A 27,943-nucleotide genomic window follows, 5' to 3' on the forward strand; every position below is an offset into this window, starting at 1 on the left:
ATTATGATAATTATGAATATAGCCTTATGGTCATTTTTCCATAGCCTTTAAAAAAATAATTTTTCAAAATCTAATAATTTGTTGCAATATGCGAAACGTTTCTTACCAAGTTGCTCATTGCCTAAATCCACCTGTTTCAGAAAGAAAGCAAACCAACTTTCTCAAGTAAATAAAATACTTGTGAAAAGGCATCTGAATGAAGCACAAGAAAACGTATGTTGATCCAGGTTTCAAAAGGTTAAATAATGATAACAATAAGTTTATTTGAACTTAATTTGTATAGTACTGCTGTAAAAACAATATTTACATGGTGCTTTAACAAAAATAGAAATGAAACACACCAAAAACAGGGATACAAATAAAAACAGATTAAAACTTAAAACATAAGTTTGTGCTGAAAAATCAAAATCATCATCAAAGTCAAAAATCAAATCTAATCATCAATAGGAAAGGAGTCTATTGTTTTTTTTTTCAGTTTTTTCCACATTTAAAAAACCTACATGTACTCCCTTATTTCAGTGGAAAAAGGTTATTGTTGTTTCTTTGTAAGTGAACCTATAATAAGGAGGATGATTCAGGCTGAGGTGTCAGAACATCTCATTTACATTTGTCAACCAACCTGTGTTGGTTTTTAAACGGTGTCATACGCAGCTGCGGTAGAATTTTCTCAAACTCCAAATCACAAATTTTGAAGTTCGAAGCAGCTGCACATTCAGGTTAAGAGCTCCCAAGCAACAGTAGTGATATTATTAGCAGCATGTGTGCAGCTACTGTGCTCAGGAAAAAGACAGATGTACGACACAGAGAGGTTCTGACTGCCTGTTTCTCACCAGCTGCTTCTCTTGTAAACTTCCTGCGGTTTTCGCGGTGCGTCTGCCTCAAAGAGCAATAAGGCGTGCTGTTCTTTAATTTGGCAGCAATTGGAAAATGTTTTTGCATGGTGCCAAGATGCACGTGTGTTCTTCACTGTTGCTGCCTGGCCCATTACCAGGATGTGATATCGTGTTTGCGAGCACAAGGCAGCAAAACTGAGACATTTTGTGAGACGGATTCATGCAATAAGTGTTATTGACAGAAGACACTCCCTCTGTTTAGTTTAGAACAGGATGCCATGAGAAGAGACAAACAGCTGTGGGAGGTCTTTTGTATTAGCTTACCTATTCAGCAGAGTAGGATTTGTCAGCTGTGACTGTTATGTGATGTGTAGTGATGCTGTTGTAGTTGTTCATGGGGGCGTTTTGTTGCATTAGGTATAATTTATTGATTTTTTTTTCACACACCAAGCACTGTACAGGAGAAAACACAGAGTTTACATTTTCCCAAAAAAAGAACTTGAGTAAAATAATCCCACAAGACTAGTCCAAGGCACCTTCACTCCAAAACAAGGAGTATGACATAAAGCATTGGTATCTGCACGGTAGCACAGGTGCATAATATGTCAAACATATCTTGCGCACAACCCAGACAGAGAAATATGTAGCTCCTGAGACCTGACCAGCAGTTTTCAAGGATATATGGTTTTCTTAATTTTTCGCGTTTTTCGGTGTGTGTATGTGTACGCACCAAGCAAGCAACTCCCTTGGAATGAATACACGCCATCTTAGCATCTGGTATCTAGTTATTATCACATTTCTATGGTCTAAAGTCATCAACGTTGTCACTGGAGTCTGATTTTGGTCCAAGTTATGGGGCACAAGTACACACCTCTGATACCAATTAGTGTATATCCTTTATATTTCTGGGTGTACAATAACTTTTGGCGACATTAGAATGGAGTCAGATATTTAACTCGATAATCAGACAAAAACAGACATTCTCAGGTGGTTATTCTATCAGTTTGTCTGTTCCAGAAAATATATTTTGCCCTCATTTATATTGTATTGTATAAAATGTGCTTCCTGAAGCTTTTCTCTGCCACTGACCCACTTCGATGTCCTGATAATAACCTCTGTTGCCATGGTAAAAACTAATGGCTTCAAGTAAGAGAATTGTATCCATGTTTCCCTCTCTTAGTGGACAGATTAGTGCTCTCAATAGCAGCTGTCTTTTCTATCTTGAAAAATGACGACGTGTAATTTCTTTGACATTTAACCAGTGAAATAACTATATTGAAGCTTGAATAAAATTTACTGACATTATAGTAGTCTTGAGAATGTTGCTTCGGTCAAACGTTGACTGGACATTGTGAGAGGCTGCAGAGTGATGAAGTGGAAAATTCTTTATATACTGAATCTGAATGAGTTTTTTTTCCGTCAAATAGACTCATATAAATCCTTGTCTCTTTTCACTGGGTTCTGACCCCGCAGTGCACAGCCCACGCCATGCCCTGAGATTATCAATATTCGGCCTAAAGAAACACTCGAGGATTGGTCTGAAGTTGGTGCTCTGCCTTTTACAGAGTCATCCAGGTTGAAGTGTGTGCAGACTAATTGGCTTCAGCCTCTTGTCATGTGAGCATTAAACGCTGCTGGGAGGCTGGCAGGGGCGAGGGAAGAATCTCCTCCATCCAAACACAGATCAGCACTCTGGAGAGAAAAAAGAGAAAAATAGAGAGATGCATAAGGAGAGAGCGGGTCTCATCTCCCTGAGCGCTATCCCCTCTGGATGGTCTCCATGGTAATAGCTGTCAGCTCATATGTTTTATTTAACCTTCACGCTCTGGAGAGAAACCACATTATGTTTATATCACACATTGTGTGTGTGTGTGTGTGTGTGTGTGTGTGTGTGTGTGTGTGTGTGTGCGCGCGAGACTTAACTTCGCAACACCACTCATTTCTTTCTGAAGTCAGTGTTTTGACACGTTCACTGACTCCAGAACAAAGCCTTATTGAGATTTCATCCCTCAAGAACAAAAATGACCCTGAGGAAAAGAGTTTTCAAAGCCCTTTTCTGTATAAATTAACATAATATTAATGAGGATTTTCCTGAAGATATTAGGGTCCTTCTAATACATTATATGTTATGCAAAAACAAGTATGAAAACAAGTATGCACAAGTGTGAGAATTAACTTTACGGTCACTGATGGTTAATATATCATGGCACTGATGACCTGGTATATAGTGGGCACATTGTGCAGCTCAAGTGTCTCTTATTTGATTCTTGACTTCATTTCATCTCGGTTTTTGCTTCTGCACTGCAATTCAGAAATCACTTATGATTTAAGTAGCATGACATTTGGATTTTCTGGTAATTATGTTGATTCTGATTGTATTTAGTCGTTTTCCTGCACATGAGATTTGCAAACCTATTTCTTGAGTTTTGGTACAGTGCACAGCCCATGTGTGGTCTCAGTCTGCCCAAACAAACAAAAGTTACATGTTAAAACACTTGGTTTGTCAAATGACAGTGTCAACTTCCTACTGCCCTGTGTTTGTGCATCTTCTGCTCTGAGCTGCGCCAAGGTTTTTTCCCTAGAAGCACCCTCAAAGGGAGGTCGGGGGGCCAGGCCATCATGCCCACAATTGCTGTCCATCCCACCGTCCTGTCCAGGCCCCTCTGGCGAAAATAATTCTAAGCTGACTTTAAAGTCTGAAAGAGCCTGTGGAGTGCTATTTTTTCACACCAGTGTAAAGGTATTTTGTGAAAACCTACAGCATCCATTGTCACCAACAATGTACCCAAGGGGGTTCAATGACATTCCAAAGTTAGGTTACATGTTGCGAGGGAACAAATGACATGACCAACTCTCACCTCAAGCTATCTAAATGACAATGGGCTCTATCAGTTCTCACAAGTTTCCCCTAAACTCGTATACACATTAAAACAGGATTGCTGTGGAACTCAATATGTTAGCTGCGCTGGTAACATTAGCTGTAAATGAGGAACCAAAGTATAAGAAGTAAACAAAAAGCCAGAGCCATATGGTTGCATGTTGTATCTTGTCTTTTTGATGACTGCTGAAGGGTGACCTTACAGGTGTTTTCATGGGTTTTAGACTGAACAACAGTCAGTGACACGAAAACCAAAAAATATGAGCTCAAAGTTGAATCAGCACCTCTTTAAAACAGTTTCAACGAAACTGAAAATTGTTACTTTGACAGAGGCAAGAGTTATAGCCGGGTTCCTATATTAGACTTATTTTAGTGTACCTTTTAAAACTGATAGCTGTCACACCATTTATTAATTGAAAATTGTGATGCAAAATAGTAATTTGATTTATTGGTTTTAGATGTATTCTATATTACTGGTCATGCTCGACAGCCAGCTATTGTTCTGTTTGTGTGGGGTTTTTTTTGTGCAGAAGCGTCCAGCACATTAAAAACACTTTGTCTGCACACTGAGTGATCCGAACAGGAAATTCAAAAGCTTTCATGAAGAAACATCCATGTTCTTCAATTAATTAACACCTCAGGATGTTGCAGTTCATTTCCTTTGTTGTTTTTAAATGGGTTGTTCATTATAGAGCCTCAATTATTTCCTGGCAGGTTGGTTATAACAGAACCATCAGTACCTGAATGATTCACTGGAGGCTCACAGCACTAAATAAAAGTCGAGATTTTTTAAATGAACCCAGCCACCTCGGTAATTTAAGTCAGGCTCCTAACGGCCTCCTCTGTGCCAGGTATCAGTGTCCCAAAACGATAGCTGTGCAACTGTTCCCTAGCTGCACACACAAACACACACATAATTATGTGCCCATGCACATACACCTTACTGGTGTTGCTGATATTGAATCACTTTGTTCAAACCAGTAATTATGTTATGCACCAAAGAATATACAGGCTCCTATACATTTTTTTTTACAGATTTTTAAAAAATAATTTTCTTTTTACTGTACATGATCTGTGAACACTCATTATGTTATCACTTACTATGTAATTCTTTTGTTGCAACAAGTTATCTCTTTTCTTGTTTTTCTTCTAATGGAGGTCGAATTTCATTGTAAGTAATGTAGGCACCAGGTTTTGACAGGAAAAACAAATTTGTGGAATGAAAAAGATGATATCTCTGGTTCTGTTCAGCTGATTTTGATCCTATTTTTTTCTGGCCATCATGAGTCCAACAATGCTATAGCAGTGCAATACTAAATCAGTGGAGTACTCTCTTAAGGTGTTCTCCTCCCTCATTCCCGTATCAAAAAGAAGAATTCTTGAATGCATGAGACCAGATCTAGCTCTCGAACAGCAAACTTTTGACAAAGATGGAGATATGTTAAAGGGATACTTTGCTGATTTGCAACCCGCTTTGTACCGTAAAACATGGGTAGTATGTGTAAATGAACTGTGCTAAACTTTCCCCCATCTTGCTAACGCCTAGATTTTCCTGCTCATTTCCCAGTGAAAATTTCAAAACACATCATGCGCTGGACTTTCAGTGACTCTTGGGCTGTTCCTTGAACTGCAGATTGTACCTCCTCATTTCTGTATGTCTGCCATGGACAAAAAGAGTATAGAAGCAAATTGAGAGAGAGAGGGCCCTCTTTTGCTCTCAAACTCAGACCAAATTGTAAAACTAGACAGAACTGATCAAATATAAGACTAGACTCTGTTACTCTATTGCTTATTTGTGCCTAAAATATTCTCAAAAACATATTTTAGGGTTCTTTTTGGGTGTGATATGAGAGTTTGTGCATAGTACAAGTGCACTGTTTAACTGTAATATGTGATTGTTTTAACAACTGGCCGTCAAATAGTTTTCAGACAGGCAACTTGTATCACGTCACCCACCAGCTGAGCGTCTATTGGTCTGGCAGGTTTTCTACCTCTTGAGCTAAAGCAGATGCCACAGTCCTTATCCTCTGTCTTCCTTGGTCATGTAGCTCCAAGTATTTGTGTCTGCTGCATAGGCAGCCCAGTATTAAAAGAAAACCCATGAAATACTTCTTTAAATAAGTTACTGTCCAAAAGCTTTGCTATCTGTGACAACGTCTACATTTGTTGCCCTATTTTTTTTAGACACATTTATTTGTTTGGATTCTGGGACTGGTGCCATTAGATTATATCACCATCATCCCCTACAAAGGCTGACAATTGGCTTGGTTGTACCTCCAGCCATTCACAAGACCTCTGCACTGCTTGCCAAACATTTTAAGAGGTGAACGATGATTCATGAATCTGGATTCCAGCTAAAACAGACTGCTTCTCCCTCTGCAGCTCACATTGACATAAGGCCAGTTCAACAGAGCAAGACTGATGAATTAAAAAACCACACTACACCATCATGCACTTTGCTAACTCAGGGAATGTGTGTGGTCAATACTGTGCAAAGGTTAGTCTACAACATAAACAGCCCAGTTTTATTAAAAGACCATCTTTCCAGTGGTGAATACTTTTTTAAGTGCTTGAGAATAATATTAGCTTACAGGTGTGTTCTCTGTTATTTTATAGCTTCAATTGTTGTTAAATGGGAGAAGGCGTGCCGCCGTTACTCCCTTCATTATTTGTGGAAACTCCTATAGTTTATGTGATTAGACAGCAGCAGTGGAGTGTTTACATGACAAATATATACTCTGGAAGTTTTAAACCAGCAATTAAAAAAATTAATTCGTTTTCTTTCTGAATTGTTATATTATTATTATTAGGTAAATGCAGCGAATGTCACATTTAAAGAATAGAGAGTCCACAAGTTAGCAGTTTACCATGCCTTTGGGGAACTTGCAAAAGACAGACTGAAAAATGGACTTAGCAGAGAACAAAATATCCTGAAACCAAAATGTGGGCCAAGCTCCAAAATCACTTCCCATAATGCAACTTGATAGGGTTTCTTTAGCTCAACTGCCTTTACAGGCAGAGCACTCCACAGCCTTATATAGTATTGACATATTAAATTGATGGAGTGCCCCTGTGAGATTAAGATGATGTGATGTCTTAACACTTAGTAAGTGTTAATAGTCACAAATCCCCATGACAGCTCTCCTCTGACATGCGCCTTGATAGATATTTGCTCAAAGCTGATTAGTTTTTGCTTCACTGCTGCTCACTCAAGTTAAAAAATATCTCAGCTCCAGTTTCCCTCTTTTATGACCTTGCATGCTGTTTGTCTGTGTGTGCAGGAGGAACCTGCCGGGCGACAGGCAGAAGGCTCTGGACATTATGCTGCCCCTGGTGGAGGGCGACGAGCAGGTAGCCTCGGACATCTACTGCCTGGTGGGACGGATCTATAAGGACATGTTCCTGGAGTCTCACTTCACTGACACATCGAGCAGAGACAGCGGCACACACTGGTGAGACAGCCGGGGCAGGGTGTCACGTGGCTCCTCCAGTCACATGTAAATGTTGCTAGAAAAATGTTTTGAGGGGCAAGATGCATTAAAGATGCCTTTAGGGTGACTCACTGGAGCGTGGCACCACAAAGTTTTCTTTGAATGATGCCATGATTAGAGGACTTCTTAATAGCTGTTATTGTAAAGGTAAAACCTTTTGTTTGGTGAGGAGAATATGTATTGTGTCAAATGACAGCTCATTATCGTAATTACATGCGAAAGGTTGCATAACTTGTTACACCTCAAGGCAAATGTGACAGGTCATGTCAGGTAACAAGAGAAAAAACATTTACAAAAATCAAGATGATTTAAGAGTTAAATGAGAAAAAGGCAACTGTTCACCCCAAAATCAAGAGTGCATATTTTTCCTCTGACCGGTAGAGCTATTTATCAGTCTTGATTGTTTTGGTATGAGTTGCAGATTATTGGAGATATCAGCTGTATAAATGTCTGCCTTCTCTCCAATATAAAGGAACTAAATGGCACTTGCTCATATGGTGTGGTGCATATGTTGTTTTTAATTTGGGGTGAACTGACTCGTTAAAGTAATGTAGTCATGTTAAAGGTTCTGCCTTGTGTCAGCAGTACAGCCTGTAGTGCGTAGGGGAAATGGTGATATGTTAATATTCTTGTGCCTCTTCCTGCCAAGGGAGTCTTATTGTAAAGATGTTGTGAATACAAGTGTAACATTTCCTTCTTTTAACAGTCATAATCTTCTTTCACCAGAGGTGGATGCCTCCTAAGTTGTGTGAAGGTTTTAAAGTTTTTCTTGCAAATGCACTCCTAAATAATAATACCCATGCAGTTCTTTTTCATTTCTCAAAAAGAAGCAAATATTCAGGCAGCAGAAGAGACAGGTTAAAAAAAGAGGTCAATTTTCATTCCATAATCTAATATACACCCATTAATTTGTTTATTTTAACTCTGTTTCTTGGTTTTTGAACACATCAATATATATTTCATTTAAGTGACTATGAAAGAAACTCATTAATGAACAGTTTTCTTTTATTTTAGTCGGGCCTTTTTTTTTTAATCTAGAAACCGCTCATAGGCTAAAAATATGTTTCAAAAATGTACCAGCATTCAATTTGTTTTCAAAAGGTCTCCATTAAAATGTAAAAATCAGCTGCCACAAAGTTCGGGCCTTAGACCAGAAAATATGTGAGAGTAGTTTACGTACATCAGACCTGGAATTAATACCAAATTAAAATTTGTCTAATTTTGACTTGGACCAATGTGGTCTATACATCTTAATTGCATGATAAAACAAAGATGAATACATAGTATATGAATAAATTGAATATAAAGCTGAGCATAACTCGGATGCTCAGTGTTTACTTTTTCTTCCCAATGTTTTTTTATTAAGGGGATAATATAATATAAATAAATAAGGATTAGTTGTTCCTGCAATTCCTTGACAATGATGATTAAAATCATATAGTCATATAATGTAATTTCAAGCTATTTAAGGGTAGTCACTGGTGTTTCTGGAAATTCTATAGATATTTCGATCAACAAATTGTTAAAATATTATACATTTGTTTCTATAGAGGTTCTTTAAGATGTTGCTGGAGGCTGGATGTTCACAGCATGAGTTTGCCACTGAAAACCTTGCAGGATCCGTTTTGTTGCTAATGAGTCAGCAGAGAGAGAGAGAAGCATGTGGAGGGTTTCCAGCACCTTGTTGAATCCAGGGAGGCTGTTCTGATTCAGATCTGGGTATTCTTGGTACCAGCTAGTTTGAGCATGGCAGTCATGTGTGAGCACATAGAGTCTAACAGTAGCTGGCGAATGTTGGTTTAATAACAGAGCAATAATAACATGAGGCTGATTGCGTTCATCTGGAAATTGCTCTTAGATCTCATATCTGGGTTGATTGAATATGCTGCTTGCGTTACAGAGCTCCCATCTGGGTGTTATTTTCAGTTCCATGTCACAACTTGGCAGAGGCCCCTAATAACATTCACACCCCTTCCCTCAGCAGAACAGATTGCTCATTAAATAAATGAAAATTTCTTGTTTTGCGAGGGTACTCACAGTTGCGGTTTGCCGTTCTGTGGTCCCAACTCAATATGGCTGTAATTGTTGTTTCTAACTTGAAGTGTCTCAAGAAGCCAGGGGAGCCCTGTGAAGCCATCCGTTATCTCAGAGATTCTTGGGATTTGGAATGACGCATTTCTTGGAGGAAAAGTGTTTATTGAAGTCATTTTTTCTCTTCTCCACTCAGGTTTAAAAAGGGGTTTGAGTCAGAGCCAACACTACACTCTGGAATCAACTATGCTGTTCTGCTTCTGGCAGCCGGACACCAGTTTGAGACGTCCTTCGAGCTTCGTAAAGTGGGTGAGTGGATGCTAGATTGGATTTCTGTTTTTGCTCTGCAGCAATCCCTCATGATCAATCATACCTATCCAGGACATGCGTTCCAAAAACGTAGGAAAACACAAAAGGAAAGTTTTTCATTTGCACCATGCATGGAAATCTGCAGGTTAAAGCTCCACTAATCAGTATCTTTGTGTTATAAATGGAAAACATATTATGTTTAAGAGCATCTTAACGTCTTTTAGCTGATTGTTTTTGTTTTATGTATTGCAACATCACTTTTTTGGTTCATGACACTCTCATCAACCCAGCTAAAAACAGCTGCCTGCTGCTGCCTGTGTTAGCAAACAGATCCCATTTGCAGTTGATTGCAGTTGAATAATTCTGTCCGTCTGACGAATATACGTACATCCAATATTCACTATCCTTTTAGCTTTTTTTCTGGGGTCTCCAACAACTCAAAATAGAAATATCTGGCTCTGAGATAGCTAATAGTTTAACATCAATAACTAGACGTTAACTGTGTCTGCCTGCTGCTCAGTGCTGGGAAAGGTAGCACTGAATTGTTTTGAAAGAAGCTTTAAAGCTCCACAGAGCTAAGGGGAACTGTAGAGCTTTGGGATAACGCTCTTTGTATCTCCACCAACTACAGATAGGAATTGATTAGATTTTATCGATGCCAATGCCATTATTGATTCTGCTTATTAGTCCAATTTATTGTTTCCTGATCAATTTTCTATGTTAACAAAAAATCAGCCTCCATTGGTTTTCAGTGTCAGTGCAACGTTTTTTTAATATCTTGTGAGTCTGAACTCATGCAATGTAGGAACAGGGAAGAAAGAAGGCATCAAAAAAAAGGAATTGATAGGTTTGGGGGAATACAATTTCCGATGGATTGGACAATTTGGAACTGTTTCTCGACTTTTATTATGAAAAAGAGCAGCGCACACAACTCCAAAAATCTAGAACAATATATAAAGGTTGTGGCAAGGATTCAAAAACAAACAGATGCTGACTTTGTGGCTGAAACGTGTCCTCTTTTGATTGTTTTGCCCACATTTTGCCCACATTGTGCTCCGTAGTCTGTTTGTTTTTGGAACCATGCCTACTCCAGCAACCGTCACATTACACATATTTGTTTGATCCATTACACCCGGCATATCCAAAGTCAGTAGATCAGTTATAATATATCAAGTTCACATTGTATTATTTCTGTTCTTCTCATGATGGCAGGACTAAAATACAGTTTGTAGATTTGCATCAAGTAGGAACTAAGCAGGCGGAACTTATGAGTTTTCATAAACAGATAAACATGCAAACAAACAGTTACCTAACAGCAGGTATCACATGACATGATAATAGACATGGCCACAGAAAAGAAGTCGAAAGCGAGGGCCACTGCTTTCAGGAGTGGTGGAAAGTTGAATACTATTTTATTGAAAAATGAATCAGTTGTGTTTCATTTCTATTGATTTTTTTTTAAATTTTTTAATTAACCATATAATGCAAGAAGCGGCTAGCCTCCAGGTATTTTCACATTGTCTAGTCTGCCCACCATTCAAAAAAGTAATTGCATTCTAAAAAGAGATTGATTTTGTATAGTAACACATCCTGCTGTTTTGCTAAGAAGCATGCTGTGAAGCCCTTGTTCCCAAACTTCTGCTTTCGCCCTGAAATCCGAGGCACGGCGGAGCTCAGGAATGTGGGAAACAGTGCAAGCAATCCTGGGAATTGGCTTGGAGCTCTCTAAATTAGCCCCACCCTCCATCCGTCTGGACCCTACTTTGCCTCTGCAGTTATTGCTGCGGCCCTCACTTGCCTCTCTAAAGTGCTGCTTCCTGCAGCAGGACATGTTGCAGCAGAAGCCAAAACCATTTTACAACTACCTTTAAATTCTTGCATAATACAATGATAAATCAATCCTTTGTAGCACAAGTTGTTAAACCTGACATCACCAGACCAAATTGCAAATGCCAGAGAAAATAAAACATGACTGGTGATCAGTCTGGTTCCCAGGCTTTTAAGTTGTGAGCATGTCTTGAGCCCTTTCTTGTTACAGTCTCTGCGCTGCTATCTTGTTTGCCTAAAATCTCAGTAATTGATGGCCTTAGAGGTAATGCAATAGTATTGAATACTCTGTCTTGTCTCCCAGGAGTGAAGCTGAGTAGCCTGTTGGGGAAAAAAGGAAGCCTGGACAAGCTGCAGAGCTACTGGGACGTGGGCTTCTTCTTGGGCGCCAGCATCCTGGCCTGCGACAACACCAGGGTCATCCAGGCCTCCGAGAAACTCTTCAAACTCAAAGCCCCCATCTGGTGAGAACGTGGATAAACAGCTCTCAGATTAGCATGCTGAAAAATACATTTTAAACTGCATCCATCACCAACTGCGCCTTTGCTGTGTGAGTAGCTCTACTTTCCCTTGAAACCACAGTGGCCATCTGGGGCCATTGTGCAAGCATTTGGTGTATTTTTCATTGGAGACCAGAAAATATCACAAGGAACTGTCTTTGCTCAATTGAAAAGCACCTCTGTCTGAACATGGATTTTGATGCTGCCTGGTGTTGTGGCATTTTGTCAAGTTCAAAATGTGAAAATATTTAAGTCTGTGGAACAGGAAACACGACTTTAAACAGGCTGTTTGAGAAAATTTTTACCATGAAAAACATTATTATATTTTTGTGTCTGTGAAATTTCTTATTATTTTGCCATGGCCAAAACCTTTTCTTATATAAACCCCTATAAAAACCCCAAATCTTAAACCTAACATGAAAGCGTGGAGGTGTTAGTGTATATTAATGCAAAACAGGAAAATAAAGCTCACAATCATTGAAAAATGTGTATTTTTGATTTTGACGGTCAACTGCTCCTTTACCTATCTGCAGTAATGCATGATTTCCAATTTTCTATCCATTCCACAATATTTTTTATGAGTGTATCAGATGTACAACATGTGGTGGAGTACAGTAAACCATCTGTAGCTCCTTTTTCTTGCAGTGCTAAAGACCCTGCTGTTCTTTATTTGTGTTTGTGCTGTGAAAACTCCTTAAGTTTCCATTAATGTCACAAAGAAAAATGAGCCCCAGCATGGAAACACAATCATATGGTATTGTTTGTTTCTGCGATCCTTCATGATCTACGCTTATGGGTTTAAAACAACATAATGCACATGCAAATTATCTGCTGGAGAGTTATCTTGTTTGCAGATGTTTTTCTGATGTCATCAGATTAGGTTTTGTGTGACTGACATTTGGTTACATTTGGTTGAATAAAGATTAAGATTCTGACCTTTTTTTAGAGCACTGTGGGTAAATGTTTTTTCTTTCTGGTTGGTTTCAGGTACCTGCGCTCACTAGTTGAGACCATCTTGATCTACCAGCAGTTTAAGAAACCTGGCATGGAGCAGCCGGCCCCCAAGCAGGAGCTGGTTGACTTCTGGATGGACTTTTTGGTTGAGGCCACCAAAAAAGATGTCTCCTCTGTCCGATTTCCTGTAAGTGAGTCTAGCCAAGGAACCAGTTAACCCCAAATGATACAGCTTGGGGGGCAGTTTGAGGCTGTGATTTACTGATCAGCTCTCAGGTTTAATATGTGTAAACAAATGGAAACGATTAAGCATGCTCAACAAACTTTCAGTGGTTAAATAAAGGACATATTACAATGCATTTATCTCTTCTCCAGGTGTTGATATTGGAGCCCACTAAAGTGTACCAGCCTTCATATTTGTCCATAAACAAAGACGTGGACGACAACACGGTGTCTATCTGGCATGTTGCTCCTGATGACAAGGTAGGTGTCCCACATTTATACCGTCCAACAACTCTGACCCACCCACCTGCTTTCTGTACTGTTTGTTTAATTCCCCCTGAACAAAAGCAAGAGGGGTCTGGTTCAAAGCCACTAGCCAGCTATGGCCCCTCTTCAGTACGGAGTTTGCGTGTTGTCCCTGTGTTACCATGAGTTTTTCTGGGTTCTCCGGGTTCCACACACAGGTTAGGTTAGGCATGCAATGGTTAGGTTAAATGATGACTTTACATTTTTCGTATGTGTTTACGAAAGCGTGAATGGATGTTTGACTCTATGTGGGATTGGCTCCACCCCCGCCTCAACCCTTAAAAGTATAAACAGTTAAAGATGGATAATCGTCATTTTCTCATAATTTTGTTCTGTAATTTGCACTATATATCTGTTCCTGAATCTGAGATTAAACTGTCAGTCTTAGAGAAACATTGTTTGCCCTTTTTTGAAGATTTATACATTTATAAATGTATCTTTTAAGAGAAAAAGCCAATCCACACCAGTCCATGTAACTTGTTGCCCAATACCAAGTATGGGAAGTATGGAATTCTCCATGCTAGCATATATTATTTTGAGAAAGCGAACTGCTCAGCAATCTGAAATTTTATGCAGTTAGGTATGTGTGCTTTTTTTGAGTTGGAGGGGGAGGACGGGTATACATGACGTTTAATGTAAAGGCTATTTATTAAAATAAAAAAAATAAAAATAGCCACAGTAAGTGTTTGCTTCTGACTGGCTGTCACAAAAAAAAATCATATGAATCATACAAAATCCTATGCCGGTACGCTGCGACCATGTTCTGGCTCATGCTGCAAGTAGCCATTGCAGCAATGGTGGTGCTTTACATCATATAAACTGATGAACGAATAAATCAAAGATACTCATCACATTTGCCAACTGCAGTCAGCAGATGGATGATGATCTCAATTTTTCCTGTTTTCTTATCTTTGGTGAGATGCTGCGCTGCGATAAATTACTCTTGTTTCCTGTCATGAAGTTCTAAGTGTCTGCTTTATTGATTACTTTCTCATATTGTAGTAGATAATTGCATACCAGGATACGAATAAAAGTGGTTACTCACCAGAAATTGATCCTCTTAAATCTGCCGCATCAGCTGACTTCACATTTTCATTTAGTTCATGTTTCATAGCCAATGTGATAAAAATCGCTAATGTCTTTTTTATTACTGTAAGGTCAGTCGGCATAATTCATATAATGTTACTGCTCTAATACAACAGTCATTCTGCTTTGATCAGCCAGTGTATTGATTGATTTAATATGTTGTTGATGTTATTTGTTTTGATCTATTCTGCAGCACAAGGGGATTCACGAGTGGAACTTCAGCGCCACATCAGTACGAGGTGTCAGGTCAGTGACTGCTGTCTTTTATGATGCATTTACAGCTGAGTGATGTGACAGTGACCTCACACTTGTCCCCAGAGGCTGATTGGTTCAGTTTTATCATCAGATGGTGGATTGGAGGAAAATTGCTAAGCTTCACCATGGTGTTACCAGTTGAATATATCAAATAATTTTTTTGCCATCGAGAGGGATGTCAACAACAACTCTTTGAACCAACCCTGCAGTTATGTTTCTACTGTTTTCATGTTTGTGTTTTTTGCATGCAAATTTCCAAAAATGGCAACAGAGAATACCGAGACAACAAAAATCTCTACATTTTCTTTTATTTGAATGTGGTAAAAGTCTCACCAAATTGAATATGTTTTTCTCAAGAGAGACTCGGCCAAGAAGACACAGCATGAGCTTCCTTTATGATATCAAATCAATAACCAACAAATAACCATTTTAGATTTGTGTCTTAGCATCCTAGCTTTTGCTAATCATCACTGAGCACATAGTACAACTCAGGCTGATGGGAATGTTAGTTTATTTCATAAACACAAGTAAAATTCTGTCCTGATGGCAGCACTAAATGAGATTGTTTAGACTGTTTACAGCTCGGTGTTGGATGTTAGCCGCTGCTGCCGTGTTAGGTTGTGCCGGGCAGGTAGAGCAGGAGAACAGCAGCTTATGGAGATGTTCCTTCAGTGCTGCTTCAAACAGCAGCAAAAGCTAACTGTCAGGAGTCAGCTGTCAGCCCACAGGCCCCCAGCCATCACACAAAGATTCAAACTCTGTTGGAAGCATGATAATAAACTCAGAATCTAAGACAGTATCAAAACTATTTTTGCTATTTTCACTTGCCTCGCAATTTTATTGCAAAATGACAGCTACAAACATCGCAACTTGCAATGCAATTTATTTTTAGAAAAGCTTCTGTGAAATCAGGCATTTCAGGTTGCTACGAAACAGCCTGCAAAATCTTAAAGGGGCCGACAAACAGTGCAAATGCACAAATTTGTGCTTAAACCGTGCATACAAATATTTTACACACTAATCCAGGATTCATGAATATTCTCTTAATTTAATTTTTTCATTCTCTGCAAACAAATTTAGAACTGCCTCAGACCATGCATGTGCGCAAATGCCCAACTGTCTTAGAAACTGTAAACTCACAGTTTTAGCTAAATATGTAGAATTTAAAGGTTAAAAGGTTTTAATTGAAAACATTTAAAACCGGTCATTTACTCATCTATTGGCCAAATGTAGCCTGTTAAATAACTATGCAATTGACACCTTTCCTCATCAGTTATTTTCATCATTAAAATATTGAAATGGACAATAATGTACAACATGACAAAGGCATAAACATAAACAACAAGTCGGAAACAAGTTCTAAACATATGACCAGTGAAACAGTTGGGTGCTCATTTATTTATCGCTTGTTTTTGATGCCCTGAAAATGCATATATAGAGACATTTAACTTGTATTCCGAGCACTACAGCGGTGCCTCTGAGATTTTATCCACAACGAGATTAAAATCCATCAGTTGCAAGCGGTCATGACAGCATCTACAATGATGTCCATAAATTAGTCCATGGCAGTCTTAGTGTAAAACAACAGCTAACATAAGTCGCAGCAGAGACCTCAGCCAGCCTGGCAACAGCATAACATGATGAGCCAAATATCTGGACCGACTGCTATCTGTAAATATGTTAAGGCTGTTGGGGCCTAACATGTTACATGTGTAGAGGCAGAAAAGCTTTGCAAAAAGCATTTTCATTAAATGTATACAATGTGTATATTTTATACAATACTACCACTTCACCTGTCAGAGCTCCGGACTGTATTTTAATGCTCCAATAATATAACAGACAGTAGTTTTCATGATGTCTCTCTCTGCGTCTCCTTTTCCTCGGTCCTCAAAGGAATTCGGTGTCAGATCAGTGGAGGGGCTGTGCTCACATGTTGCTAGGGAACGACTCATTTTCTGTGCCCACTCAGCCTGCAGACAGTCAGCAGGACACAATAGCAGCTCTGCGAGCAACAATACGACCACACACATACAGTCCCTTCGTTGTCTGGCTCGGCAGCTCCGGCCTTGGCACAGCGACTTAGAATTGGACAAGCGCTCATCTCAGCACAAAAAAAAGTTGACATGTAGTTGTTGAATTTGTCTTTTGTTCACAAACTCAGCATCATTTAATTTGACAAGTCGCAAAACAACATATGTGTTTGTTCCAGATTCCATTTGTCTAGAAATAAATTATACTCATAATACTGCATACTTACTTAAATATACTATGTACTGTTCCTAAAACCTGCATTTGTCACATCGACTGGGGTTTATGTTTCGATGGAGTGGCCCTCCACATGCAGTCTTTTTTGTCATACCATAGAATTGATGTCTGATGTCAAACATCCAGTGAAAAACTTCATTCATTCTCTGCCAGACCTGCTCTCACGGGATCATCGTCCAACTAACTGTGAATTGTTTCCTCTCAGTATCTCCAAGTTTGACGAGCGCAGTGCCTTCCTCTACGTGCTTCACAATGCAGAGGACTTCCAGATCTATTTCTGCACAGAGATGCATTGTAAAAGGTCTGTTCTCGCTCTTGTTTGACATTATTAAGATGGTAAAGGTTGTGTTTCAAACAGTTGCCAGACTATTAGTCCCGTTGAAATTATAATCTTTAATTAAAGACAAGTTGAATTGAATTGACCTATTTCTGTTACTTTAAAATTGATATTATTTGGCTTTGTGAGCCAATAATTTAAAATTGGCATAAAATCAGAACATAGCTGTTCTTAATTAGTGGCACTAAATCTGAAGTGAAGGGTTTTAATACGAGGAGACGTCCTCTGTAGTTTTGTTTATGGATAAGCTTTTATCAAGATAGCCATGCTGGTACCTAACATTATCGTAATGAAAATGTTAACATGTCAGTCAGATTTTGCAGTACCACTCTAGTGATGCATGCATTATAAAGAGTTTTAAATAATGGTTTTGTTAACGGTGGATCTTTATAATCAGTATCAGCCATTTCTAAAAACAGCTTTTGGTTTGTCAGGTTATAAAACCAAAAAAAATATCTCTTTTCCTAGTTTTGGGGAAAATGTCTGCAGAGGATCAGGACCAAATTACATTTGTTAAGAAATCATTCAGCCTTTAGTAATTACTTACCAATAATCATGACTGCATTTTTACCAAATAGTAGTAAGTACTGATGTAAAAACAATTAGAATGATTAACTAAACCAAAATTAAATAGCCAGTGGCGACAAAGGCTGACTGATGTGTTGCCCCACCTCGTCTGTGTCTCAGCTAAAAAAGTTGTACTTGAACACACAGCACAGACTACAGCCAAACGACCAGCTGGCAGTAGTCTGGTTTCTTTGCTTGTTCCCATCCCTGCAGTAGTTTTGGCACTTTCATCAGCTCTGAACTCAGGTGGGAAGTTTCGCACCAATCTACCATGAGCACACCTTGTTTCATTTTGACGCCATCTTGTTCCTCGCTAGCTGCTCATTGAAACACTGAGTGCTCAGACTTGTGACTCTCACATCAGAGGCTCCCGAGCACTTTCAGTCCTATTATGTGGAGTGTGAGAGCCAGTGAGTCATGCCTGCTGTTGTTATGATGCTGCTCTCCTTTAATACCAAGAAAAAGTAGTGACAGTGGGAAGAGAGGGGTGAGGGGTGAGAAGGAAGGAAGGAAGAAATAGGTGGCAGAACGAGAAGTAGACTGTATTAGTGTTTGTGTGTGCATGATTGGTATGAGCGAATGCACAAGCGCACATGTACCACAGAACACCTGCATGCCAGCCGTGTGTGACAGGAGGACGAGGCAGCGTGATAATTGACAGCTTGTGTGCAGTGAGAGTGGCAGAGGTCATTATATGTATGCATCTGTGTGGGAGGTGTGCATGTAAACATGCTGTAACCCCTTCTGAATAAGACCACCAGCTGCAGTAAATACTGCCTCGATCACGATATGTTCCTAAACAATGTGCAATTCTGTAAAGTAAACTGAGTTATATTGCTTCCAATATCTTCCTTTCTGTAGTATATTTCTCTGTAACAGAAAATTGCAAAGATATGCATGCAATAATACCTTAGGAAAAAAAACCAAAACTAACCTAAATAAGAATCCATACAACTATACTACTAAACTAAACTAACAATATGCAGGGAATGTTTTTAATTGTACTCTTTTTTCAGTTTGGTCAAATTTGTCAACACAACAAGCATGAGGAGGCCTTTGTGCAGACGTTTATTGAAAAATAAAAAAGCTATAATAACTGGTCAAAAGAGCAATAAAGAACAATAAAGTCATAGTATAGTAAACTTTATTTATTCAGCACATTTGAAACAAAGTCACAAAGTGCTTCACGCAGGAAAAAACTGGTACATTTTAGCAAGACATCAGGATTTCACATTTTAAATGCAGTCTGCGCCATTTTTTTAAATCATGTTTTATGCATTTTTTCCCTCTGTGCCAGGCACTCATTGATTTCCACAAGTACAAAAGTGATTAATGAGCAGAAATCTGCTTATGTTGTGCAATCTGTGCCAATGATACATGATTGTGATAATGTTGTTTAACCCCAGATTAATTTGAAAAGTCTGTGCTGCATCGCTTTTTTACACAACACCAATATAGACTCCAGTGTATCCAGAGGCATAGGTTTCATTTAAGTATTGGGGGGACACATATGGACTGGGGGGTTTGGGGGTCCTCAATTAGTCATTTCCTCCATTCTGGTGAACTTTTTATGTGCTAATTTGTGCCTTTTCTGCATCAATTTAGGTTGCAAATGTTTTCAATTATGTCAAAATAGAGATCTTCTGCTTCTTTTAAGTCTTAATGGGGGGAGACAAGACCTGTTCTAAACTTTGAGTTTGACTTGTCCCCCGCCCTGAAATCAAAGCCCATGAGTGTATTTCTATGTTGTGTGTGACCTGTATTTTGGTCTGATCGAGCTTTTCTTTTGGCAGATTCTGTGATCTGGTCAACAGCATAGCAGAGGAGGCCTGGAAAGGTCCAGAGGAGGGAGACTGTGACACTGACGCCTTAGAGGTGAGAGGACAAGATTCACTCCCATAACAGCCGGATAATATTTATGCCTTCATGCCGGCGATAGCTGTGGCCAGAGTAATCGTGTTTTTGGTTATCTGTTTCTCTGTATGAATGCCTGTCTGTTTGTTTGCCCGTCTGTCTGTCTCGTCTTCATGAATGAGATATTTCAAGAAGGCCTTGTTGGAATTTCCACAAATTTGGCACAAACGTCCACTTGGAGTTATCAATGAACTGATTAGAATTTGGTGGTCAAAGGTCACTATAACCTCATCTGTCTCATTCTTGTGAACACACTATCTCAAGAAGGGATTTTTTTTTTTTTTTAATTTGGCACAAATATCCACTAGAGATTCAAGGTCAAAGTCACTAAGACCTTCTGTGTCTCATTCTCGTGAGCACAATATTTCAGGAATACCCCAAGGGTTATTTTTGAAATTTGGCACAAACATCCACTTGAACTAATTTGATTTTGGTGTTCAAAGTCATTTTGACCTTGGATCTGTGTCATTATTGTGATACCTCAACAAAGTCTTGATGGAATTTCCTCAAATTTGCAAAATGTCCACTTGGATGGAATTCTAGTTTACTGTTACAAATTTTGGTTATGTTTCAACATTTTAGTGTCTTTTTTTTGTGTGCAGATTTTCAAGTGAAAAAAATGCTTTTCATTGTTCAGTCCTCAGTTCACCTGCACAAGAGCCAGTAGCATGTCTCAACAACAACCAACATTTTTGGCACGCAGTCCATTTCTATTATATATTAAATTTATTAAAGCAAACAAAACTAACATCAGGATTCTTCTAGGAACAGGAGTCAGGATCTGAAAAGTCATGTAGATATTTCTTCAACACAGATTCAGCAAGAATGCATAAGTTTTTTCTAATTCTACAATAATGCGACTCCTTTTCAATGCACGGGTGCCGAGAAACAATTTACCCATTTGTTTTCATACATTGTTTTGTTACATCCTGTAGTGTATCTCGGGCGCACTTTGTTTGCTTTTCAAATGTCACAGGAAATGTGATTGTGGTGTGGAATTGAATTGCTGACAGAAAAAAAGTCATTGACCACAAAGCCTCCTTTCAACAGTAATTAGCTTTGGGCCTTCTTAATGCCAGTGGACTATTTTTCATTCTTCAATCAAAAGACAAAGAAATGTTGACTTTTTAACTGCAGTGAAATTAACAAGTAAACAATAATGTATTTCCCTTGCCTTTAAAAACATGTCTTTAACAAAATCCAGTTTTATGCTTGTATGAACTCAGTCTTACCATTGAGCTGTTCTAATTCAGTTCATCACAATTTGCATTATAATGAGTGGATTGCAGCTGCAAACCAAGAGAACTTGAACAGTAACCTGCTGGGAAAAGGCCTGAATTTTGCTTGTGTGCTTTGTATGCTTTGACAGTACAGAACAGACACCTGCTGCTACATTCACCTGTCTTCCCAGTGGAGCCTTGGGAAAAGAACAGCTAATTACCCAGAAATGCTGCCGCACCCCTTATTGGCTCAGCGGCATGGCACAGATCAAATGTCTAACAGGTTTCTCTTGAGCTGGTTTCATCTCAGTGTTTGATGCAAAAAAATCAACATCAGCCAAAATTTACTTTCAGTTTCTCTCCAGCCTTAACATTGTAACAACACAGTCTTTCCTAAAAACCAAGACCTTTGCTTGTGCCCTCTAAATCACAAAATTCAGAAAGAAATTTACACTGGTTTCATCAGGAGTCATTGTAACAGGTTTAAAGTTATCTGTTCGCAAAGAAAAGACCATTTTTTTTAAGTGATTTATCAAATCGGTAACCAGATAAGTGTGTTTGGAAAAAAAATAGATTGTTTTTCCTTGTTGGATTTTTCTAACACAAAATAAGCAGAAGCGCAATGTAGAAACTGGATTCTGTAACAAGAAAACAATAATTTTGCTAAGCATTCTACAAGTACTCAAAAAGCAAAGAAGAATTACTGTGTTTAGATTTGCAGGTTTAAGATAGCATAAGGACAGATTTTATGGTGTAAACAAAGAAAGAAATAACCATGAAAATACGTTTTGTAAACACTTTTTTTGCCACTGGGTCTTTAATTAGGGTAAAGATATGCTTGAAGTTGGATTTCTGTTACATACAATAATACCAAAGACAGCTGTATATTTAATATTTTAAATAACTATATACATATGTATCATTGAGTTAATGTGTTTATTTATGTGATATTTTTTAACAATTTTAAAAAGAAAACTCATTTAGATTTTGTCTCTACTCTGAGAGAGAGTATGTGAGAGTATTACAATAGGAGGTAAACAAGGTTTAGTTTCTTTTAAAAAAATGTAGAAACTGAGATATCTTCAAAAATATTTTGGTGTTAGCTCTACATCACCATGACTTTTAATATGAATATGATAATTTTAATATGGATATATTAAAATGGCAGCTGCGTGCTTGTTGTCCTTGTCTCCACAGTACGACTATGAGTACGACGAACATGGAGAGAGGGTTGTTCTGGGAAAAGGCACATTTGGAGTGGTCTACGCCGGCCGAGACCTCAGCAACCAGGTCCGACTGGCCATCAAAGAAATACCAGAGAGAGACAGCAGGTGAGACTCTGGCAATTCTAAGAAAAAGACCGCAATTTTCGTATTTGTCACTCTTTTCAATCTCTTGTTAGCACCAAGGAAGAGTTTTTTGTGAGGACTCTGTGATATTCCTGTATGTATAGTCATGTGATTTTACTAACAGGCACAAGTATTTCACTTTTTTTGACTGGCTAGCAGTCAATCTTTCTATGAGTAAACTGTCAGTTTACAAGGAAATTTTGTACAGATATTCATTGTCCCCAGACGATGAATTTTAATGAGCTAATTGACCCTGTTACCCTTCATCTGACATCATAAATCTCTCAAACTTTTACCTCAGCCAGTGTTTTGGTCCTTGATGAGCTCCAAAACATATTAAAAATTGTTACTTAAAGGTGCCCTGTGAAGTTTTCGCCTCCGGCTTGTAATCCAACTATTTCTTCACTTTAACCAATCAGCTAAGGTACAAGACACAGGGACGTCTTGGGTATTGAGGAGCTTGAGTGTTTATCTATGTGCAGAATAACCTACACTGTACATTTACCGCCACTACTCCACTCTGCACAGAAAGTTTGGCTGCTCCTTTGCTGCTTGACGCTTTAAAAATTGCAGACAGGATGGAACTAGTCTAGACAATCACGTCAGTGTCCCGTCAAGGCTGTCGTTACGCAGCGCAATGTTGACCTGACATTTGCAGTCTCAACACAGGGCTAGTGTGAAACTGGCAGGAATATGTGCTGCGTCATCAACATGCTCAAGTGTATGCAGGTGCAGGTGGATTCTTGTGCGCATACATTACAAACAGCTCATAAAAACATTGCTTCATACTTGTCATCAAAAACTCCACAGGGAACCTTTAAGTTATTTGAATATTCGTGGTCCCCTGAGGATAAATACACAGTTAATATTTAGAAATCTAAGTGGCTATTTATGCTCAGAGGAGGATAAACTCTTTTTATTTGGTGCCACTCTTGGGACATTAAATCTTGCTTTTGTTATCCTGCTCAGAGATTAGATTACAGCCTGAATGTAAACAGGTGTCTGAGCTGTTAATGCCTCATCTTGTTCGGCTCTGCTGTTGAGCATCATAATAGAGAAGTGCTGCTTTTCTCCTCCAACTGAGAGTGTGAGGCACAGCTCAGCAGTGTCCCTGGTGGCTTCTGGATTTCACTGTTCTGGTATCCACTTGAGTGACTGGTTGGTGGAGAGCTGTGAAGGCAAACTCCCACCCTCCACCTTGAATTCCCACCACTGTCTCCGCTTAAAACGCCTGTCTACTCACACTGCCATACCCACTCATCTCAAATTGCAAGACTCTCTCGCAGACTAGATGATTCCACTGCACACACTTTGTTCCACTAATCACATCAGCGAGTCAGCAGGGCGTTCGGCTGCAGAGAATGTGGAGGATTTGGGTGAATAATTCAGAAATGGATTGAAATCTCAAGACAGGCAGAGAGATGGAGAGAGGGTGTGATTCATGCAGGGAGCTGAATGTGAAATTGCTGGTAGGCATGTTTCCAGTGTACAGAGATACCTTTTGTTCTGGTCAGATATCGAGATCCAGCCTCACTGTTTGTGTTGTTTCTGGTTTATTCTTTTGGCTTTTGGCATGTCAGTTATATCTTTCCTGTTTACTCTTATGTCACCTTACGGAGAAGACATGACAGATCTCCATGAGCTCTCTTTCGCTACAGAATAACTCAGACCATCATTGAGTGTATTATTGTAGGCTAATATAGTGAAGGATTTTAGCATATTTCTAAGATGATCAACAGAAAAATTAATCTGCAATAATTCTGAGTCATTTAAAAAAAAAAAAAATATATATATATTTACTCATTCCATCTCGAAAATGTAAATACTTTAAGTTTTTTCTTGGCCTCTTATGATAGTGAATTACATTGTTTTCGGTTTTTTTTTTCTTTTTTTTTTAAATGATGTCAGCTATGTCACCTGGTTATGTATATATTTAATGAAATAATACATTCAATAACTATAATTAAAAACTGCACAAATAAAAATGCATAATCTTAGACAAGGAAAAAAAAAGACAAAAAAAGACATTTTTTTACTGACTCAACAGGAAACCTTAAAAATTCCACAAAAGAGGAGATAAAGACCTGTAAAAATCTGTCTCTGTAGTCATAATATATAAAGAAAAAGAGAGAATACCATCTGGTTTTAATTGTTCATTAAGTTCCTCAGTATTTATTCTGTACTTAAGCAACCACTTCTACTTACAGTACTATAACTTAGTGTTTTTGTAATACAGGTACTCTCAGCCGCTGCACGAGGAGATTGCTCTTCACAAGCACTTAAAGCACAAGAACATTGTCCAGTACCTCGGCTCCATCAGCGAGAACGGCTTCATAAAGATCTTCATGGAGCAGGTGCCTGGAGGTGAGACGTGCTGCTGCTATTATGATCTTATAGAGAGGAAATTAAAGTTAGAAGAGACTCAAGCAAGTGATACAAACAACTTCAAGTATCAGGCTAAATAAGTAAGAGCACAAGATTAAATGAAGGATGCTCACCAGGCAGCATATTCCAGATTTCAAGTATCTGTATCAATCTTCTTCAAGTGTCCAAGTGGCTTGCATTGCTTATCATTATGTGTTTCCCGTCATTCTTTATCCTTTTTGGAAGATATATTTACCGAAAAGAATAGATTTATACAAAAAAGAATTGCCCTGAAATAGATTTTATTTCAAACATCTTATGAAATATGTATCCACCCTTTTATCTAGAAGACAAATATTTACACTTTGTGCAACTCGTCACTAAAACTGTTTCTGAAATCAATGCACAGAAATGGAGTTTGCACATGTTTTGACAGCACAGTTTTATCAGCACATGTTGAAGTATCACTTTACAGTGAAAGGGAACACTCTGACTTGCAGATTTATCAGGATGCTTCTGCTGATCTAGGCTCAGACCGAGTGTATTGATTCTTCTTGTATTTTTTCCTGTGGCCATCAGGGAGCCTGTCTGCACTGCTGAGGTCCAAGTGGGGCCCTCTGAAAAACAACGAGCCCACAATCGGCTTCTACACGCGGCAGATCCTGGAAGGACTCAAATACCTGCATGATAACCAAATCGCACACAGAGACATCAAGGTGACCCAACAGAAGTTACTGTACCATTAATAATTTTTATCATCTTTGTGTATATATATGTATATACAGATATATATATATATATATCAGAATGAACTCTGCAGAAATAAAACACAGAAATGCACAGACAGACACATAGTAAGTTATGTAAGTAATATAAAGCAAGGAATAAGGGGACTTATTCAAAGATTGCAGAACTTCAGTTTCAAAGGTTTGAGTTGAATCCTTCACTGTTTATTTGAACTCTGAAAACTTGCTCCCTGTGACTCTGTGGACAGTAAATTTGAGTTGGTGTGGGTGCATTCTGGCCGACTTCCCTTTTTCTTCTGTAAAACGCCCTCCCTGTTAAAAACCAACACTGATAACACTTCCATCACAGGCCGTCATTAAGGTCAGCAGCCTCACCCCCACGCGTTCCACCTGATTCAACAACACAGTCATATAAGCATCATTAGCTGCCGGTGAATGCTAATCACCATGTTTTGGCTGCAATGTTGTCCTCCTCCTCCGACGCAATGTGTTGTAACCTGCTGTTTATCACTTTCAGGATTTGCAAGCACCTCACATTATTATCTCAACACCAACATTGAATTTCAGTCAGAAGAATGGGCGTGCCTGTTCTCACAGATGTCTTTTTTTCAATCTGCAGGGCGATAACGTTCTCATCAACACCTACAGTGGTGTCCTGAAGATATCAGATTTTGGTACGTCTAAGAGGTTGGCCGGGATCAACCCCTGCACTGAGACTTTCACAGGTATGCTCTGACTCACTAACAGGCTAAATTGCTTCCTGTTTTCTCCAATTCCTTAAAAAAATGCAGAGCAGTAATCCAGTCAAAAATACATGGCTATTGTTACTAACTTTGGCGTGAGTCTGCTGTCACATCGGGCAAGTTTGTGTCCATGTGATGTCAGATCCATGGCGGCCAAATGCAGCACAGTTTGATCTCCTTAGACTAGACCATCTGGCAACTGATTGAAACAGACAGGGACTTACCCCGAATGGTGGAGCTCTTTCAGGAAACTGGGCTAGTCCTTTTTATAGCCCATGCAGGCTATAAATGTGTCCCTGTCTGTTTTTAGCTCAGTACACGAGCTTCTAAAAGCAGCAAACACCGCCCCGCAGGCTATTATTAGAACAAAAGAGTCCTTTCAATGGGGAGCTGAAAATGTTACTCTGGACTGTGATTAATGGACGACACAGAGGGGCACTTAAATGTTTCTCACACAAGACCATAAGCCTTGTGTAAAGCTTTTGTAACCTGATTGGTCATTTGCGAGGATTGTGTCATCACCTCGGAACAGAGGTAACTTATAATTGGACTTAATACAAGCCTATTTTTGGCATTTACCTCATATGCTGTGGAATAATGTGTGGCCTTGAAAATGTATTCAGCACATTTTCATCAGCAATCATCTGCAATAACCATTCTATCTTTAGTTTGATACATGGAGATATTAAATGCAAAAAAGGAGCAAAAAAAGTGTATTTTTTTGCCTGAAGCAGAACGTCTGATGTACTTTTGCTTCTGCTATTTACATCTATAGGCTGGATATCATTTGTATTAAGTAGAATTGTTTTTTCCTGCAAATTACTGACAGTCACAATCAATAATTTACTAATTTTTTAATAATTTACTTATTTATTATCTCTGTGTGTTGTGGAGGAGATGGGCACCAGCAAGGTCAGAATGAGATCATATAAATCATAACAAATCACACCTTGAAAACAAACCTTAAGGCCTCGTGTCCACCAAAGTTTTTTTCCCATTTGAAAACACCAGACAATCCACAGGAAACGCCCGGCTGGGAGCACTTGAGAGCGCTTTGGAGGCGTACCGTTTTTTCAGCTGAGGCGCTTTTGTTGGTTGCTATGATATGGAATGGTTGCAGAGGTAAAAATGCTGTTACAAGTGAGAGCACTGGCTCTGAATAAGGGGAAGGCTGAAGCATGTAGGGAGACAAGATAGACCCTCTGGTTTGTGTGTGTTCATGAGAGGAAACATAAATCTATAGAGATATACAGTGTATGAACATATATCTCCTCCACTGGTTTTTGGCCATCCTCTACTGTGATTGAAAGGCTGGCTTAAAACTGATGGGGAAGAGCACAGCGTTTAAATCATAGTCAGTGTTTTTTAAATGTAGGTGCTCAGCAACAAAAACACACAAACAAGCAGCACTCAGCACAGATTAGATGCTCAGTGCCTCGCTATGCTCCTGGTGTTTGTAGCATAGCATACATAAGCGCTGCTCTACCGTCTATCCCTGAAATGTTCAGGAGCGTTTCCTGCACGGAGTCATGAATAAATCATACCAGGGATTAACATCCAGGGAAATCTGTACTGCAAATTTCCCACCTTGCGACCTTGTAACATTTCAGGGAAGAAGCCAGTAAGACTGTGTTGTGAGTGAGTGCAGCAACAATGCAGAGACAAGCATGTGAAGGATTAGATCGGTCTCATGAAAGATGCTCTCACATGGAGCGAGCAAACCAATCACATAACTCTGCTAATGAC

At 39.0% G+C, this 27,943-nt stretch overlaps 1 protein-coding gene across 1 annotated transcript in view; it reads left to right on the forward strand.

The window, feature by feature from the left end:
- Positions 1-27,943, forward strand: part of map3k5 (mitogen-activated protein kinase kinase kinase 5) — an 83,808-nt gene that overhangs the window by 40,667 nt on the left and 15,198 nt on the right. The window contains exons 7-18 of the mRNA XM_042504109.1: positions 6,993-7,163; positions 9,430-9,542; positions 11,674-11,833; positions 12,857-13,010; positions 13,199-13,306; positions 14,631-14,683; positions 17,163-17,258; positions 19,655-19,736; positions 22,193-22,326; positions 24,581-24,708; positions 25,288-25,424; positions 26,074-26,179. Coding sequence (XP_042360043.1) covers positions 6,993-7,163; positions 9,430-9,542; positions 11,674-11,833; positions 12,857-13,010; positions 13,199-13,306; positions 14,631-14,683; positions 17,163-17,258; positions 19,655-19,736; positions 22,193-22,326; positions 24,581-24,708; positions 25,288-25,424; positions 26,074-26,179 — 1,442 coding nt within the window. The remainder of the gene's footprint in view (positions 1-6,992; positions 7,164-9,429; positions 9,543-11,673; positions 11,834-12,856; positions 13,011-13,198; positions 13,307-14,630; positions 14,684-17,162; positions 17,259-19,654; positions 19,737-22,192; positions 22,327-24,580; positions 24,709-25,287; positions 25,425-26,073; positions 26,180-27,943) is intronic.

This window comes from Plectropomus leopardus, chromosome 16 (genome assembly GCF_008729295.1).
Source record: "Plectropomus leopardus isolate mb chromosome 16, YSFRI_Pleo_2.0, whole genome shotgun sequence".
NCBI lineage: Eukaryota > Metazoa > Chordata > Actinopteri > Perciformes > Serranidae > Plectropomus > Plectropomus leopardus.